The sequence below is a fragment of the Pelecanus crispus genome, chromosome 5, assembly GCF_030463565.1.
Source record: "Pelecanus crispus isolate bPelCri1 chromosome 5, bPelCri1.pri, whole genome shotgun sequence".
Taxonomy (NCBI): Eukaryota; Metazoa; Chordata; class Aves; order Pelecaniformes; family Pelecanidae; genus Pelecanus; species Pelecanus crispus.
This window is the reverse complement of record NC_134647.1, coordinates 10,728,099-10,746,237: the sequence shown is the minus strand read 5'-3', so window position 1 is coordinate 10,746,237 and position 18,139 is coordinate 10,728,099. Positions and strand designations below refer to the sequence as shown.

The window sequence follows — 18,139 nt, the reverse complement described above, 5'->3', positions numbered from 1 at the left end:
ACACAATAATAGTAATACTGATTACAAATGCTTTTATACTAGTACAGCTTTATGCATATTCTGTGGGAGGGTAGTGCTCTGTCACATTCTTTGTACTGCTAAGCTTTAAAATGTAGAGAGGACTTAATGTTGGGGAGTTCTTGAAAACCTGGTGTTACGCTGTATAAAATATGACTGAATTTACCTCTTGAGTGTTGAATAAACGGAGAACTGGTGACAACTGATACTGCTGCTGAGGATCACTTAACTTTTCGCCATAAAAGGCTTGTAAATAGTCCTGCTTCTGCAGTAGTTAAGGAATTAAACAGTTTTAGCTCTAAGTCAATCAGGAACATCACTTCTTTACATGTCTCTGTACGTGCTGGGTTTAGCGCTTCATAATACTGAAGATGATTGTTTACTCGTATCTAAAATGTCTTTCTACCTGTTTTTTCTTTAAGATAATATTTCCAAACTAACAATGTAACTCAAAAGCCAATTTTTCCTCTCCCTCAAAAAAAAGAAGTAAAAAAGTCTATTTGAGTATATATTTAAAGCTCTGATCAGCATGCTGCAGAAAGAAATAGAAGATTCATCAAAGCACACAAATGTGAATGTTTTTTGTGAGTAGAGATTGCGCTGACAACTTCCTGAGGCCTTTCCAGAATTCAGAAATAAATAGCTAGTAGCTGAGGATTAACTTCCAAATGGAAAGAGAGCATTGCTTTTTCCTTTAATGGCTTCACATGACTATTTTATGAACAGTCTAGACTTGCAAATCTACTCCTTGGAAGGAGTAGATGGAGCTGAAATTATTCTGTAAATATGCTGCAGTACCTGCTTATTTAGTTTATTTGAAGCATTCCAAAACTAACCTTCTTAGTGCATTTCTTAGGTTGAAAACTGATAGAAACTTAATCTATTTGTGGAAGTTGTAAACAACAATATTTCTTTCATGTTACTGTTGTTCTTTTAGGAGATATGGATTTAGCAGACAAGCAGGGAAAACAGAACAGGTAAAAATACACTAATTTTAAATATTCATCTTGTGGGAAGAATTGCATTGGTTTTGTTGGAGTGTTGGTTACTGTAAGATGTTAAAGGAATACAACAGAATAAACAGCTATAAATTCTATTATTACCACCTTTTAAAAATGGTGAACTGGAACTAAAAATCTGCATGCAATGAAAGATGCAACTGATTACTGTCTCCTTTTTCAAAGCATTTCCTTCATCGTACTCAAAGATCACATTTTGCAAACACTTTTCGCTTAGAAGAAAGGGGGATTGAGTGTTTTGTTTGTTTTGTTTTCTTTTTTAATGTGAGGTAATGAATATATCTTGTCTGTTTAATGAATATCTGTTAAGTTGAGTGTTGTTTGAGTTGTTGAGTGTTCCATGATGTGATCATTAAAGAGTTTTTTTCCTTTTCTTTTTAAAGAACCATTCAGCTTGGTAAGAAATTTTGTAGGCATTTATTACATAACAGGTTATTGAATATGATAGAGAAACATGATACCATGCCATAAATAAATCATAGTGCCTCTTGAAAAGTAGCATCCTTGTTGTGCTTTTGATGATTATGGAATCATGAAATGTCCTTGTCAGAGTATTCGTATTTTTATTACTTCAGTGCAGATACTACTTTAGCTACAAGCTTTTATTACAGACAGAGATAATGAAGAAATGCATTAAGCATGTCATGGACCCAGCAATACACTGAGTACATTAAGGTTGCCCTTCTTCATTATCTCAGTATTTCACATACAAATTTAGCATTTAAATTTTATAAATGGAGATGTTTCCAAATCTAAGCATACGTCTTTTTCCCCTTAAAGTAACTGCCAGGATACAGTCATGATTATAGAGTTCATTTTGTTTCTTCAGAAATTTTACTGACTTTGGAATGTTGTCTATTAGAACATCATCAGGTTTGTTGTGTGAGTTGAGTCGCCAGTAGGGCAGGAGTGGAAGATTAAGTAGTCAGGTTAGTGGTGCAATAGAGTGACTTAGAAATTTAGTCTGTCTGTCACCAGTTCTCATTGTTTTAGTGGTACGAGTTCTTCCGGCTGAACTAGGCAATTTTGCCCCTTTTTTATGTTGTATGTTTGTTATACCAATATTAAATTATATTAAGTTTTAAAAAAATTATTTATGTTTTAAAAAAAAAAACAACAGCTTTCTTCTATATTGTAGACATTATATTCTGGCCAGTTGTCTTGTGAGGTTGGTAGTTCTTAGAAGGTTGTGGAATAAGAGATCTTTGCGCCAGATGTATCCATAGCAAACCAGAGACACTGTCTTGAACAGCTGGAATACTTAGGAAGTCAGTGAGGGTTATACCTTAGTTGGCATGAATTGGAGTGTGAGGATCTTCTGGTAGCTAACATGTATTCATGAAAACAGAACAGCTATATTCCAGTTTTCTCCTTGTTGTCTGTCTTAATAGTTTAGATTACTAGAACTAGATACAATATTTTCTTAATTTTTATTTCAAAGGCTGAAGATAAAAAAATTGCGCTACCTCCAGGGCTTGCAGCAGCAGGAAAAGCTGAGCCTTGTGATGAAGACGACCTTCAGGCTGCTGAAGAGGTGTGCCATATACACAGTAGGCATGGATGTTACTAACTTGGGGGGAGGGCAGCAGTTGTCACTTTCCAGTTGTTCTCTGCAAGAAGGAAAATTTCCATGCTTAGCTGAAGTGGGAGTTGCTTCATGCAGGAGAATATGGAACCTGAAATCAATGCACAAAATTAAATGTTTGTTGATGTTGAATACCAAAAAATCCAACATTTGTTTTGGAAACCAAGCATTTTTAAGAGGTCAGTTTTTGGTTGATAGTGTGGGAGCTGAATACTCTGAGTGAACCTGTACTGTTGTAAGGAATTTTCCTTTATATGATAACTTTAGCCACCTCTTATTTAACATTCATAGACTTATTGTCCCATCACATGCATTAAAATACATGTACTATATGATACTAATTGTATACATGTGTCCCTGTCACTAGGCAGAAATAAGTTAAATAATAAAAGATAAATTGTTATGTGTAACTCCTCATATTTTGCCCTAGCTTCGCATTAGAACTCTGATGACTGGAATGGCTGCAATGGCAACAGAAGAGGTAAGCACCATTTAAAACTGAGACAGCTTTGTTTAAATTATGGTTGGTTATGGCAGTTATCCCTAAAATTGGGTTAATGGTGAGTCTGAAGTCTTGGGGTGCTTGCATTTAAATTTTCATGAAGGAAGTGCAAGAAAAGATGGCTGAATTAGGAAGACAGTAATTTTTATGAGGCTGATGACTTAATCATTTGCATTGAAATAATAAAAGCAATATAAATAAGGGCCTCTTTCAAATGGTTTCTACAAGGAGAATTTCAGGGGAAAGACATCACGGTGCAGCTACCCAAGATGCAGTATGATCTTACTTTATTCATCTTGTGAAGATACCCAGCGAAGTAATCATTTTACTGGGGAGAGTGGAGGAAAATTGTATGTGTTTCAAGGTGTTTTTCAAAGGACTGAAAAATATTTATAAACACCACCATTAGTGTAAGATACTGAAAATACTGGATGTGTATCTTGTTTTCAAATTCTTAATTGGTTGTAGTCATTGATATAATAGAACTTCTAGGCTGTAGTAATTTTGAAAATGCTTACATTTTCATTTCTGGGTGAGAAGACTGGGAAGAAATTCAGTTGTTAAACATTGTTTCTATTTATGCTGGACTCACAGAAGAAAAGGTAGTAATTAGTCTAATCTCAAAGTTGATTGACATGCTTTCTACTGAAATCCAGTGTAGAACTCGGTTTTACTTGAAGATTGGTTTTGTACATGGATCCAATTTGAAAGGTGAATTCTTTCACACATCTGCATTGTTACAGTTTGGCTCAAAATGTGGTCTAAAAGTGAGTTTTATTACTGTGCATGCCAAAATCAGTATACAGAATACAATTCAAAGTAAGTTTTTGAAAATCTGAATCCAAATTACCACTGTTATTTGCTAAAAGGTTGTAAGTGAGAAACGTCCATCAGTGAAGGTTTGGGTTCTTTTTGGGGGGTGGAATGTTTCTTGGTCTTTTTTTAAGATTAGAGATTTTTAGCCAGTGTAAAGGTTTTGTACATTTTTGTTAAAATTAGAGCTTGGGGAAATTGCTATGTAAAAAGCACAGACAGTTCCAAAACTCCAGACATTTTCTTGACACAATTGCAGGGCAAGTTGACAGCAAGCACAGTTGGCCAGATTGTTGGACTCCAGTCACATGAGATCAAGCAAATAGTGTCGGAATATGCTGAGAAGGTAAGGGTGTTAACTGCTTTTACCAAGTCATGTTTGATAGCTTGTTAATTTTGGCCTTAAGCTTCCAATGTAATTGCCATGATTCTCTTGAAACAGCACTTTGTCGTATATGCTGTGGGTAACAGCACAACCAGGATTCAGGAAAGTATTTTAGTGAGATTTAAACACGCACGAGCTTTTGGTGTGACAGCGTATATTCCCGAATTGCATTCATGAGTAGTTTGGGTTTAAGCACTTGCTTAAATGTTTTAATGAATAAAGAAGGTCCTGGGTTGATACCTATTCAAACTCTTAATGCATTTTAAAATGTTCAGTGTTAAGTCCAGAAATACAGTTCTCCGGGCCTGCCCAGAGAAAAATCCAGGCCTCTTACACTCAGATTTTCAGACACTGGGATCTTACTTATATTGGGCTCCAATTATCAGTCACTCCCTGGATCTCTCGTTCTGAAGCTAGTATCACCAAAACCAAACCTTTGTTGCTTTTAGAAGTCAAGGCAATTAACTGTGTATATTAACTCCATTTATTGTGTTCAACTGTGATTGTTTTTACAGTAATGTGAAAAGAAAATCTGGCTTTTCAAGCAATTAATACATACAATACATCACTGCCAGATATGAGTTATAGGTCGCTCTTATTTGTCCAACAGTCTTCTCATATTTCTTCCTTTTTGTTGACACATACGAGCTTTCCCATTTGGGAGATAAACCCTATAACTCAACAGAGTCTATAGCAAATTCTTGGCCTTTCTTTATTATAAAGGATTGGAAGAACAGAAGCCCAAGGGTCATATTTCAATGTTACATTTCTTCTGTTCTGAGAGAAGGCAGCAGGACCTTGACTATTATAGTAGAACAATGATTAATACTCTGGAAAGTAAGAACTGATTCAAGTCCTACCAAAAATATATCGCTTTTCAAATCTATTATATGCGACCAAAAAAAATTTTCCATGTGTGTGCATGCATGCACTGGGAAAAGAGAATTAAGGATGTTATCAAACAGTTTATTGAAGCCTCAGCAACGCTTGGATATAGTTCTAATAGTTTTAACCCTTTGTAACTATACATCGTCTGAAGAACACAGCAGTGCTTATTTGTCTACCAGAGTCTTAATAGAATCCACAGGCCCAGTGAAGATAGCTGGCAAACAAATTCTAAATCTGATGTTGCCATGTGCCAGGACCTTTATTACAAGATGGCATTTTTGCGAAAGATCAATAAATATGGTTTGCTGCATTTGCCCCTCCTTTCTGCTGCTGTATTAATTTGCTGGGTAAACGGGAAGGAAGATTCTAGTGTCATTCCTCACTTTCTAAAAATCCTGGCAGAAAACTATTAACATGTCTTTTATCTGTCTATTCATCACCAGGTTTCTAAGGCCAGTTAGTCAAAGTAGCTTTGATTTTACTGTGTTAGAAGGATTCTTCCTCTGAGAATTTACAAGTATAGTCATATGTAACAAGTGGTTTTGCTAGGAGTAGAATAGGAGGAAAAGCTTGTTCCCTGGTAAAATGAGAGAATGACTAAAACTAGAGAAGTGCTGTCGCAAAGCTACCCACTTCAAAAATGTCAAAAATGCCTGAAGGAGAATCCTCTTCAAAAGTTTTTAATGCTGTTTGCAAGTTGCTTATGTCTTGAAGTTGACTCAGAATGTTTTTGGACTTCTCGAATCCTGTATCAGAGGTTACTATGCACCCTGCACAGTCAGTCGAAGTAGCATACAATAAGCATTTCAGCCACTTAGTATGGTTAGAAGTTGTCATTCAAGGAAGTTACTAAGTTGGATATTTTTATATTTTTTGGTTTGCGGAAACCCTCAAACATAAATTGAGGTGCAGTGATTTTTATCTGTGGGTTCCTGAGTCTCTGGAAAGTGTCAAGGAAAAATGATGGCAAATTACATTGAAATGACTGCTAAAGATGTATGTGGAACTTGACTGAAAACAGATTTGAACTGTTACGGGGCTGGAGACTTTTTTCCCCCCAGTGGGCTTCAGACAGTGGACTTCAAATTGAGGCAACTATAACGGAGTTAGTCACAGATCTAAACCTCTGAAGCCTGTTTGCTAGTAGGGCATGGCTGAACATGAAGAGATAAACAAAATTATTTACTGCTACAAAGTTTGTATTTTTGTACACAGACTTTTTTTTTCCTCCTAAGGTTGTGAAGTTCTGTAGAGTAATGATTGAATTCTCTTTCTTTAATTATTGGAAAGTTTATAGCACTAATGTGTGTGAGAGAATCTCATTAGAAAGAATAACATTAATTGCATATATTGTCTTCCTCCTTCCCATTTAAAACTTTTGCATGTGAACAGTGGGAGGCAGGCTCTTAAAGTCTAGAATTAGCCATTTATTTTGGCTAGCAGTTGTTGAGCTGCCATAGATTAGCGATCCTCATGCATAATTAATACAGCATTTTAACTTAAATTCTGTCATAGAAGATGAGGCTATTAACATTCCTTAACTTGTTTATTTGAATTGGCTAAAACTTTTTAGGGCAGTTGAGCAGTTGCAGGGAACGTACACCTGTCAGTCGTGGGGATAACTGGGTTAACAGAAATGCTGAAGGGATGTATCCACATATCTATTTTTGTCATATGTAATTGAAGTTCTTGGTTTGAGATAGAGTACCAAATTAATAATCTTAAACAGTCAGACACAGTAGTGCTCAGATGCAGCTTTCTTCAAAAGGCAAGTGCTGTTTCAGTCTAGTAAGAGACCAGGTAACAACAATAGTGTCAAAAGCAAAGAAGTTTCTGTAATTTGTGCTTTCTACCTTCTGTGCTGAAAGATGCATTTTTCTCTACAAATTAGAACCAAATTCCTCAGTGACTTTAAAGCTGTAGTGTTATGGCAGAGCAGATCCTTAGCCCACTTTGACAGCACGAGGCTTAAGCCTAGCTTTTTCATTTGCAGACCAGAAGGATTTTTGTGGAGAAACCTCTGTATTAGTGACGGTTATTTCCCATTTTCAAAAAGCCCGCTTTAACAGTCCACTTCTTGAGATATGACCATTTCTTTATGCCAAAGCTGTACTGTATGTATTTTTACTACTTTTGCAAGATCAGTCTCAGACTGGTTAAGCTCATGGTTTTTTCTCTTGCATTTCCAGTTTTCTTGATTTGCATGTTATGCATATTAGATAGGCTAATTGTATGGTGAGAAGAGGTCTTAGAATGCATGACATGATGAGGGAATGTGATTTGACTAAACGATGAGAGGGATAAGTAAATCTGAGTGTGTATTTGTCAAATAGTTCAGTGTTACAGGTATTGCTTAGAGGCATTTTTCCTTTCCTAACAAATGGAAAGAAAGTACGTGAATTGTTGGGTTAAGATGTCAGAATTGGTCTTTTCTTGCTGTGGATGTAAAAGTATAACAAACCATTAAGCTGCTCTTCCATATGAATAACAAAGACAATGGAGAAGAGGGAGACAGGTTTTGCCTATTATTTTCATTTAAAATTAAGCTGTTAATGAAGACTTGCTTACCCATCTGCGTAGAATGGATACCAGGAGCAAATACAAGTCAGGAGTATTTTACATACTTTTTGTAACCTTTTTGCTGATTATACATTCTAGTGGCTGTCAACATTTGGTTAAGTATTCAAAAAGCACTTAGTATTGAAGTCTGTGACAGACTCTGCAAATTAGCACCTGAACCACTTGAAAATTAACTGGTTTTCTAACAAAATGTTGGAAAATGGATTAACTAGAAAAAGAAGTCTGAGTGCATGAAGCAAATTGCCAAAACAGATGGATGTAAGTATTAAAGTGAGGACTTTCAAGAGGTACAAATAATGATTAGGCAAACAATCGCTTAGATGTCTAGCTATCACTGATTTTTTTAATCATTCTTTTGTCTACTGCAAATATACAACTTCTATTATAAATGTTATTCCTGCTAAAGAATGTTTCTGGCAGCTTTCCTTTCACAATTCAGAGAGAACAGGAGACTGGATCCAGATTGTTGTCTTCATTATGTATTTATGAGACACTTTCTTGGCAACGTATGCTGGATTGAGGAGTTTTCAAAGACTGGTGTCCATAATACACACACACACACAAAAAAACCACTTAGAGTGGTAAATGTATCTACCACACTGAGTATGTCATTGTCATTCAGCATAAAGATACATCCAAGTCAGTACTTCAGAATCTAAATACACAATTGTTCAAGGCTTTTGGAAGTTCTGGATCTGCTTATTGGGTATGGAGCATCTCTGGTTCAACAAGTTCAGTAAATACCACTGCTTAAGGTGGTTTTTGCATGTTTGTATTTCTTCTGTTTAAGAACTCTACCAGGTTTAACTGTAATGCTGATGCAAAAAAAATTATTTCTTTTTTCTAGTATATTGTAGTATTTTCCACCCATCCCAGGGCACCTGACTTTTATTTTTAGCTTACTTTACCTGTTACCTTTGGGATATAATTGAGTTGTTCAGCTGCTTCCTTATCTCAATGTAAGATAAATCGGTAAGTCATTCTTTCTGTTGGATAGTGGGACACAGTTCGTGATAAGGAATATCACAGGTGTGTCCCACTTTGGCATTTCCTGAGCTACTGAAGAAGCAAAAAGTGATGGCATGAGGTCCAACAGGCTGTTGTTACTGGTTTTTTTTAGCAATCTGAGCTTTCTGCTGAGGAGCGACCAGAAAGGCTTGGAGCTGCCCAACAACATAGAAGGAAGGTGGCATCTCTGAATAAGCAGATTTTGCAAAAAACCAAACTCCTGGAAGAGGTAAGTATTGTGTGTGTAATAAAGAAGAAAACATTGATAAATGTGGTTGATCACAAAGTTTTTGCCATCCAGAAAAGATTTTCAAGCTATCTTCTGTACCAGCAATTTGTCATTCTGAACATTCATTTCAGAATCTCTGAATGTCTTGCTTGCACATTTATTACTAAGATAACGTGGCTGGTTTTACATTAAAAAATTGCATAGTCTGGTCTGTGAGGAGGGGGCTAGCTAACCAAAACATGCTTTTTGTTTTTTTTACATACTCCTCTTGGAGGAAAACAGAGAGAGTATCTCCATTTGACTTGTTAGCTATAGTGTTGAATGGGCTGTTTCCACAGTTTCAAGAAACAATTTAGAAAGCTACTCTAAAATATGCTGCAAATGATTTTTTTATTACTTCCTGTCCTTTGTATGAGCGATCTTGCCTCACTAAGGTGGGGTTTTTGCTTGTTCGTTTGTTTGGAGGTGTTTTTGCACAGTCACTGCTTGGTTCACATCTTCACATTTGGTTTGGGGGGAAAGGCTTTTGAATTTGTGACTGATGTTCTGTTCCTATCTGTAAGTAAGAGCAAGAACTATCATTCCTGTATTTCAGCGTACTTATGCTATTGTCATTTAAACCTAGCAAAGTATAAGTGGAAAAGCTACGCATTAATGAAATGCTGCTTTTAATTATGCATACTGCTGTAATCAGCACCATGCCATCTTTAGCTTGCAGAATCTGATGAAAACGTATTGCATCAGAGTCAGTAACTGGACAAGCTTGCCGAAAAACAAATAGTACGTGAGGAAAAACTGTTGCTGATGACTTCTGTGGTTGGTACTCTGTCAAATACAGCACTGCTCCAGCAGTCTTCATCTGGTTTTTGGGTTTTTTTGCTCTGCTCTTGTCAGTAATGTCATAAGGCCTTACATCTTAACTGGTTTTACCTATTAAATGTTGGGGGTTACAGGGGCTCCAAAAGATAGGTGTCTCTATGGCGCATTTTATGAGGCAGCAATACGTTCAGTCTTACAAAGCGCAGAGGTAAAAGAATGGTAGCTTTGAAAGCCTTACCTGCTGTGGTGTAACTGTGGGAGCACTAGATTTTAAACCTTCCTGCTCAGCCGCTTACTCGACCTGACTTTTATATTCCTTTTTTAAAATGAGAATAAAATAGTTTCTAACAGTGCAATAAAGACTCTTATTTAAGGATATTTATCCTTCAATCTCCTTTCAGTAATGCATATGCTGCGAACCATTTTTTGAAGTCTCTGATTAACGTGCAAGAATTACTAAGTTTAAATAAAGCTATGGAAATAAAACTTATGCATAAAAAATTGGAAAGACTGCCTATCCTGTTCTTTGTTTCTCTCTTCTTTTTGCTGACTTTAATGAAAAGCTTTATGAAGAAACTGTGCTAGTTCTTCTTAATTTATTTTGCACAACAAAAGACTTTCAAAGGGTAGAGTGTGACAGCGTTTTAGCTGGTAAACATTAGAATGCATTTCTTTTGGAATATGCCAAACTAGTTTTGTTGTTCTTCTGATCCATTTCTGATTCTGCTGCCCTCTGGCATGCCCCATCTGTTAAAAATAGCATTTTTGCATAGTCAATAACACTACAATTGTTATTTTCACTGTATGTTGAATGTAAACCATGTCTGTCACAATTCCTCCCCATTCTGTAGAAAGTATTATGATATACAGTAATTATGAGATTATGATATACTGAAATTAAATATACTTTTTTTTTCTTTTACTTAAGTTTGTATTCTTTTAACATTTTGGTAACATGCATTTTCTATGTCTGTCTGTCAAACATAACTTTGGTGCCCTGTCAAGATGATAACTGTTAGTAAAAAAAATGTTGGCAATACCTAGCATTTAAATGCAGGCTAAAGCATTAGGCTTTCAAAATGTATGGATTTACAGACAGTTAAATCCTGTGTGGATTCCCATATTGGTTTGAGGTTTTTTTTCCTGAAGTAGAAACATAAATTACAGAATGAGATCTTTGGAATTTCAGAAGGGGGGGGGGGGGGAGAGGATGTTCAGTGTATCCTAAGTCATTGCAGTATGTTTCTGTCACACTTTAACTCTTCTTTTAAACCACAAAGGCTACAAGACAAATACATAGGAAGGGAGATACAGATGTGCTGCATGTATATTGTAGGATGAAGACAGATGCAGGCGCTCTCAGCATCTGCTCTGAGCTAGCGGGTTTCAAACCCTTTCCAGATAAGAAGCTTTGTTGTCACGACTGGCAATAGTTTAGCACTGCCCTATTATAAAAGGGGGCGCGTTTGCTCAGGGTTAAGCATGTTCTAGTACAGTTCTACAGATTCTGGTTGTGTCCACCAGCTCGCATACCTCTGCAGTTTTTCTGCAGGCAGTATGTAGACATACTGGAGGCACGCTCAGTTTGTATGTATGTACTAGAACACTGCACCGCAGCCCTTGCGTTGTGAGAACAGTTTGTGCTCTCGGAGGCAGTTAGCTCAAGCTTAATTTGGGGGAGGACAACCTAGGTACAACTGTATAGTAAGAGTGACATCAGGAAACGGCAACAGCTAGCTCAGGTTTCAAAAAATGAACGTGCAGCAGCACGGTTCTCCACCCGTGCTGTTTCCTTGATCTTTCTTGCCTAGTTGAGCAGTAAGAGGCTGGTAAACGAGCGTAGCAGTTGTGGGTAGCTTTTGCAGCGATTCTGTGTTGTGCCGTTGTGATCCGGAACGCAGAAAGGATCTGCAAATGTCTGTATGCAGTCTCAGTGACTGCAACATTCAAAAGCATTTTTACTGTAGCAGATGGCTCATATTCTAGACAATTGTAGCAGTGTGGCTACTGAATTAGTAATACAAAATATGCCTAGTAACAAGATATGTTGAGTGGATTACATTTTTATGCCTGGTGCAAGTAATCTCCTTTACCAGTTTCCCTGGCATATGAATGAATCTATTTGCTTGCTTTCCACATACTGCTGAGAAGAAGCAAGCAGTTTGGGGTGGGGAAGAAATATGGTTGTAAACCACCCAAAATTGGTAGATTCCTTACTTCGCTACACATCTGCTTTTAACTGCCAAACAAACTTCATAATCCACATGAAAACAAGTATCTTCTAAATCTGTTATCATGCTGTTTGCCATTTTAACAGTTGAGGACCCTTTAATTCTATGTTGCTTATTTCCAGTACATAACAGTCTCAGTGCTATGTTTTTATATGGGGGAAAAAAGTACTGACAGCTGTAAGCCAAATATAATCCTTTTATCACTTTAGTAAAGTAAAAATTTCCTGGCTGAAGTTTTTTTACCACTTGCCAAAGACAGCTTTTGAAATCGGTGACAAGACTCCCCCTTTTAAAAAATGTGTGTGAAGTTCTGGCTTCAGTACTGCAGTAAGTTTTGGCAAGAGTTCTCATGACAAATAGTTCTTTAATCTTTATGTCAATTTTCATGAGATGTGGACTGCAGGCTTAAATTTTTTTTTTTTTTTCAGCTAGTTAGAATTCAGTCTGTTGGTGAGGTATTGGTGAAAAATATGAAAAACAATGAAAAAGCCTTCTTTTTATAAATTTGGCTGTGGAAAGGGATGAGTGAAGTGTTGAGTCACAGCTCTGTGTTGTGATCAGCAAACTAAAGCAGCATGAAAAGAAGTGGAACAGAAAGCCAAATGTGCATTTCTTTGTTTGCAACACTTCTGCTCTACTTTTGTAAGCCATGTCCCATTTTTGTAGTTACTATTTGCAATGTTATCTTAACTCATAAGGACTTTAAAGAAGGATGTTCTTCTGAAATTAGCCTTTGTAAATTAGTTGGCAAGTGAAACATCTAGTGGCATTTTGCTAACTGCCTTCTTACTAGACTTTCCATAGTTACACAAAAGAAAATGATAAACCAGCTTGCTTATTTGGTATGGACATGTCTATGTTGTGGTGCCATGGTGCTTTTATGCAAGTCTTCAATCACCCTAACTTATTTGGAGAAGTACAAAATGGGACTCTCTTAGCCTGGTGTGAAACTAGGCCAGTATAACCAGGCTAAATAACTTTGAGCCATTTAGCAGAGATTCTATCCAGTAAGTTACCGTTCTGTTGGCATCCATTTTGTAAAAGCTGCTGTTTATTCTGGGACCTAATGCATCTAGAATGTCAGGTGGAAAATGTTTGCTGTTATTAATTAAATATTCAATCAGAAATCTTGCAATCAAATGCTCTCAGAGTGGATGACAAGAAAAGACAGTGTTTGTGATGGTTGGCTTATTGTTTAATAGACAACCATTATTAACAGCTCAAATACTGCTATTCTTCATTACAGGTGTAATTAGCGTGAATATAGAATGAAACTCTTTTCTTTCTCTTTCGTAATAGTTGCAAGCTAAATGTACTGATCTGCAGGCAAAATGTATGGAAGCAAAAAAGGCATTAGCTGAGGTAATCTTTCTTTGTTTTTCTGTGCACTGATTCTAGCTAAATCATTTCTGAGAAGTTCTGTGTGTAGAGGGATGTATTAAATGGTGAAGGTGTTTGACAACTTTCCTCACTGATCCCGCGGTGTGGGAAAGCTGAGTACCATGAATCATGTGTGGAAGTGTGTTTCAATTTATTATTAATTGCAACCCTTAGGTTAAGAGTTACAGTGAAAAGCTGGACAAGGAACTGGCAGCCTTAGAAACAATAGAATCCCAAGCAGATTCTAGGTAAGTGTCTTCCTTTGTGACCTTTGAAATTGTGAAAAATGGTGGGTTTAAAATCAATCATTCAGTGTTTCTTGCTTTCTCAACCTAAACAAATAACTAAAATTTAAAAATTAAATAATTCTTCAGCTTGCTTTCCAAAGACAGGAAGATATTACCATAGTATTCACTCAGAATGAAAAGTGTCAATCTGTAGGTGAAAATAAGTGTAGGTGTTTAAAGCAGAAGAACCCTAGACACATTTGACAAGTAGATGAGGCCTTCCTGATTTATTTTCTTCATATTTCAAGCCTTCATCTCACATAAATTAAATAGGAGTCTCTCTCAAAACTTCCACAATAATGAGATCAGAACATAGCAAAACCATCAAAATACTTAGTGTAATAGTACATTTTTATTTTGACCTTGGTATATCAGTGGTGATATTTGGGTTTTTAATTTATACAGATTTTATTGGAAATTTATTTAGAACTAAGCTTGTTCTAATGTCTTTTAGTTCCCCATCTGTTTAAATTAGAAACTAAAAGTCTAATGTGGTTTAATGTATCTTCAAATTTAGCATATTACAGAGTCTGCGAGCACTGGTGGCCATGAATGAAAATCTAAAAAGCCAGGAGCAGGAGTTCAAAGCACATTGTAGGGTAAGTTTTAGTTTCTTCTATAAGGATTCATTTACAACTCGGTAAATAAGCATTATATTTCTTCCTGATGTATCATCATGTCGTGTGTCCCTGTTGTCGCCACCCCCCACACCCCCCATTTACTGGTAGTTCCAGGTTCATATTGAATATTGCCACCAGCTTGATTCACGGTAGGATTATGGACAGTTGCCCAGTTCTGCAGTGCATTGTATCTGTAACAAGGCTGACGACCAGGAAGGTTGGAACTGGATTAACCAGAAGGAGTTGCCCCCTGCCCTGAGGTGTAAGGGCGGCTGCCAAGGCATCTAAATGAGTGTAACCTTCAGTGTTCTGTTGCGCCTGGGGCTCTCTAGCAAAGGGCAGTTCCTAGACATATAATGCCAGATCAGCTTTGTACTGGTCACAGCTGTGGCTCTTCTTGTTCCCATTACCATTCTGCTGAGATCAGCTTGGGGTGGGTTGACAGGGAACACTGAAATGTAAGTTGAGATCGGGCTGTACTAGTTATCCACCCATGCTCTTCACAACCTGAAATGGATTGTGTCGTCTTGGATAACACAGCCAACAGTGACCTGAGGAGAGGTGTGGTGCCAAAGAGGAGGGCTTCATGAAGGCCCCTAGCTTTGGACCAACCCACCAAAAGAGACAAGAGAATGAGATGAAGCTATTGCAGTTTTCAGAGCATGCTTTAGTTTTACTGTGTAATTACTATGTTTTGCTGTCCTATTTACTGCTGTGTTTATGGACTGCCTAGAAATAATGACTGGAGAGAATTGTTTTCATTCTCTTCTATTTAAATAGTAGTGGATGGGATTTAATAGAATGAAAAGAAGTAAAAAGAAATAGTGCCCTGAGGCACAGACTGAGCATAGGAACCTTATTTTCCCATATACCTTCTTTGGAAAGCTCTAAAGGATTGTAATGGAAATGACCTTGCAAGTAACTTCAGGTTCATTCATTTTTATGTGCCGCATGTTGCAGTCTTGTATCATGCTGTTGCTATTGTAATGTTCCTTTGCTTCCTCAATTTCATTTTCCATGTCACTTATGCGTTGTCTTAGCTGGATCTAGTATATTTGTGTCGTGGTTTAGCCCTAGCCAGCAACTAAGCACCACGCAGCTGCTCACTCACTCCCCCTACCCCAGTGGGATGGGGGAGAGAATCGGAGGAGTAAGAGTGAGAAACACTCCTGGGTTGAGATAAGAACAGTTTAATAATTGACATGAAGTAAAATAGTAATGATAATAATAACAACGTAATAATAGTAATAATATACAAAGCAAGTGATGCACAATGCAGTTGCTCACCACCTGCCGACCGATACCCAGCCAGTTCCCGAGCAACGATTGCTCCCCCCAGCCAACTCCCCCAGTTTCTATACTGAGCATGACGCCATATGGTATGGAATAGCCCTTTGGTCAGTTTGGATCAACTATTCTGGCTGAGCCCCCTCCCAGTTCCTTGTACACCTGGCAGAGCCTGGGAAGCTGAAAAGTCCTTGACTAGCATAAGCAGTACTTAACACACTGATGTTTCAGTTGTTGCTATGATCATTCTTCTCCTACTAAATCCAAAACCCAGCACTATGCCCGCTACTAGGAAGAAAGTTAACTCTATCCCGACCGAAACCAGGACAATTTGCAAGTAAGAAATAGATTTGTTCCTGTGTTTGATAAAAGCATATAGTTTTATGTAATGAGTAGTAATGGCTGCGTTACCCTTAAGCAGGGTATGCTGTTTAATCTTACGAATTTAAATATAAGTGTGTGGTCAGCTCCACAATTTTATTAGAGGTGGATGTTGTCAAGCTTCTTGCTCTCCCCTGTTAAAAGGGTAGGTTTCAGTTAAAAGCAATGTAAACTTTTTTTGTTTTAAAGGAAGAAATGGAGAGACTTCAACAAAATATTGAGAATTTGAAAGCTGAGGCATTGGAAGATGGGGAGGAACAGGTAATAGCAAATGCCTAAGTTTTTATTTTCAATTTGTGTTTTAAAATGTTGGTTTAGGTCCTTCTGGCACATACTCGTAAATGTTAAAGTATCTGTTGCAATATCTGAAAAATTCTATTCTTCCCCACTGGTAAAGCCACATTTTAGGCTAATAATCATAGAAATACAGTCAACTGAAAAAAGCTGTAGTATTCTTTGTTTTTGCAGAATCCATGGGGCTAACTCATAGAGGCTTTTGTGCCTTTTACTTCTTCCTTTGTAGTACCAGAGAAGAATCTCTGGATGCTGTGTTAAGAGCAGTGCATACCTCTGACAAAAACAGGTTTTCCTCAGAAAGCATGTTTGTTTTGTTTGGTTTTTTTTCTTAAAAGTGGATTTATTTGAAGAATGAAAGCACAAGTTTTCAGTGGCTCAGTACGTTGCATGCCATGAGCAGCTGTCAGAAGCTAGGCTTTAACACAAGTGCATCCAGACTGATGGCAATGAATAATGAATGAACAGAAAAGGAAAAGCTTGAATTACTTGTAGTTTCAGTGGGTAAACATTTGATACATTTATGCCTCTGAAATGAGGTAGATTACAGGTTCTGTGATGCTGCTGTCCTTCTGAACACAGCATGAAAAAATAAAATGCAGACCTAAATCTTACATTTCTAAATAAGAAAAAGTTATCTCGAAGTCCACAATCCAGGAAATCTAGAATACATGTCAGAGGGTTTATTTTCTGTCGTGGGCCATGTTTATCCTTAACCCTGCCACTGAATCAAAGTATAAACATTCAGACAAGGAGTACAGACAGTCTTCCGATATGTATCTTCATTTAAAGTGTGACTGTTGTAAAGCAGTGGAAAAACTATTGACAAAATCTGAAAAACTAAACATCAAAGGCTTAAAAGCTAGCAAAATGCACTTGTTTACAGTAAAAGATTTCAATTTTCTAATGCAGATTATGAATCATTGTTAAAAAAAGTAACAGCAAATGGTGGGGTTACTGTGGGAGCCATTAAATGGAAGATAGACAAACACAGAAAAGAAACAGTCTGCACATTTTTGCTACTGTAATATACAGTTGGTTTGGGTTCTCAAATTCTAGGAGCCGAATAAGATTATAGAACAGCAGTACAAAACTGAGAAAGATAAACTTCAAAAGATCCGGCTGTTACTGGTGAGTAACTCTTTGTAAATTTACTTGTAGAAAATTGTTGACATTTTTCTTGTCTTGTAACTTCTAATACTTCTTTATGTTGTTCTAAAAGTTTTTCTGTCACAAATCAATTACAAAAAAAATTGAGCCTCAGCCAATGTGCTTTTTTTTTTTTTTTTTTTAATTGATTATTTAGTAACAAAATATTGCTGGGGGGGGGCTTCATCCATTTTAAGAAGAGAACAAGAAGAGGTTTTGTTTTCTCCCCTCCTAACTTTCTATTCAGGCACGAAGAAACAGAGAAATAGCCATTTTACAGCGCAAGATTGATGAAGTACCCAGCCGAGCTGAGCTAACACAGTATCAGAAGAGATTTATTGAACTTTACAGTCAGGGTATGTATATCAAGCAGGAACATCCTGCTGAAGGCTAAAGCCCTGGAAGGAGGGCAATTGCATTTTAAGCATATGGCAAGTAACACTTGTTAATTTTCTGGTATTTTAAGGGTCTTTTGGTATTCATGTTATACACCCTATTTTCAAGGCTTTATGAGCTGGCTGTAAGAATTTTCCTGAGGATGAAACTTGATGCACAAGATCTCTGGAGTAAATTTTGTCTGCAACAGGTTCAGTCATTTAGGTTAATGACCAGTGTGTTTAGAAAGTCCTGAATTCACCATTTACAAATGAGGTTGCTGTAAATT

At 37.0% G+C, this 18,139-nt stretch overlaps 1 protein-coding gene across 1 annotated transcript in view; it reads left to right on the top strand.

The window, feature by feature from the left end:
* CCDC93 (CCC complex scaffolding subunit CCDC93) overlaps positions 1-18,139 on the top strand; it is a 54,082-nt gene that overhangs the window by 20,452 nt on the left and 15,491 nt on the right. Inside the window, exons 8-18 of the mRNA XM_075710688.1 lie at positions 956-995; positions 2,479-2,571; positions 3,053-3,103; positions 4,197-4,283; positions 8,911-9,027; positions 13,377-13,439; positions 13,632-13,705; positions 14,262-14,343; positions 16,222-16,293; positions 17,386-17,457; positions 17,723-17,831. Of these exons, the coding sequence (XP_075566803.1) occupies positions 956-995; positions 2,479-2,571; positions 3,053-3,103; positions 4,197-4,283; positions 8,911-9,027; positions 13,377-13,439; positions 13,632-13,705; positions 14,262-14,343; positions 16,222-16,293; positions 17,386-17,457; positions 17,723-17,831 (860 nt within the window). The remainder of the gene's footprint in view (positions 1-955; positions 996-2,478; positions 2,572-3,052; positions 3,104-4,196; positions 4,284-8,910; positions 9,028-13,376; positions 13,440-13,631; positions 13,706-14,261; positions 14,344-16,221; positions 16,294-17,385; positions 17,458-17,722; positions 17,832-18,139) is intronic.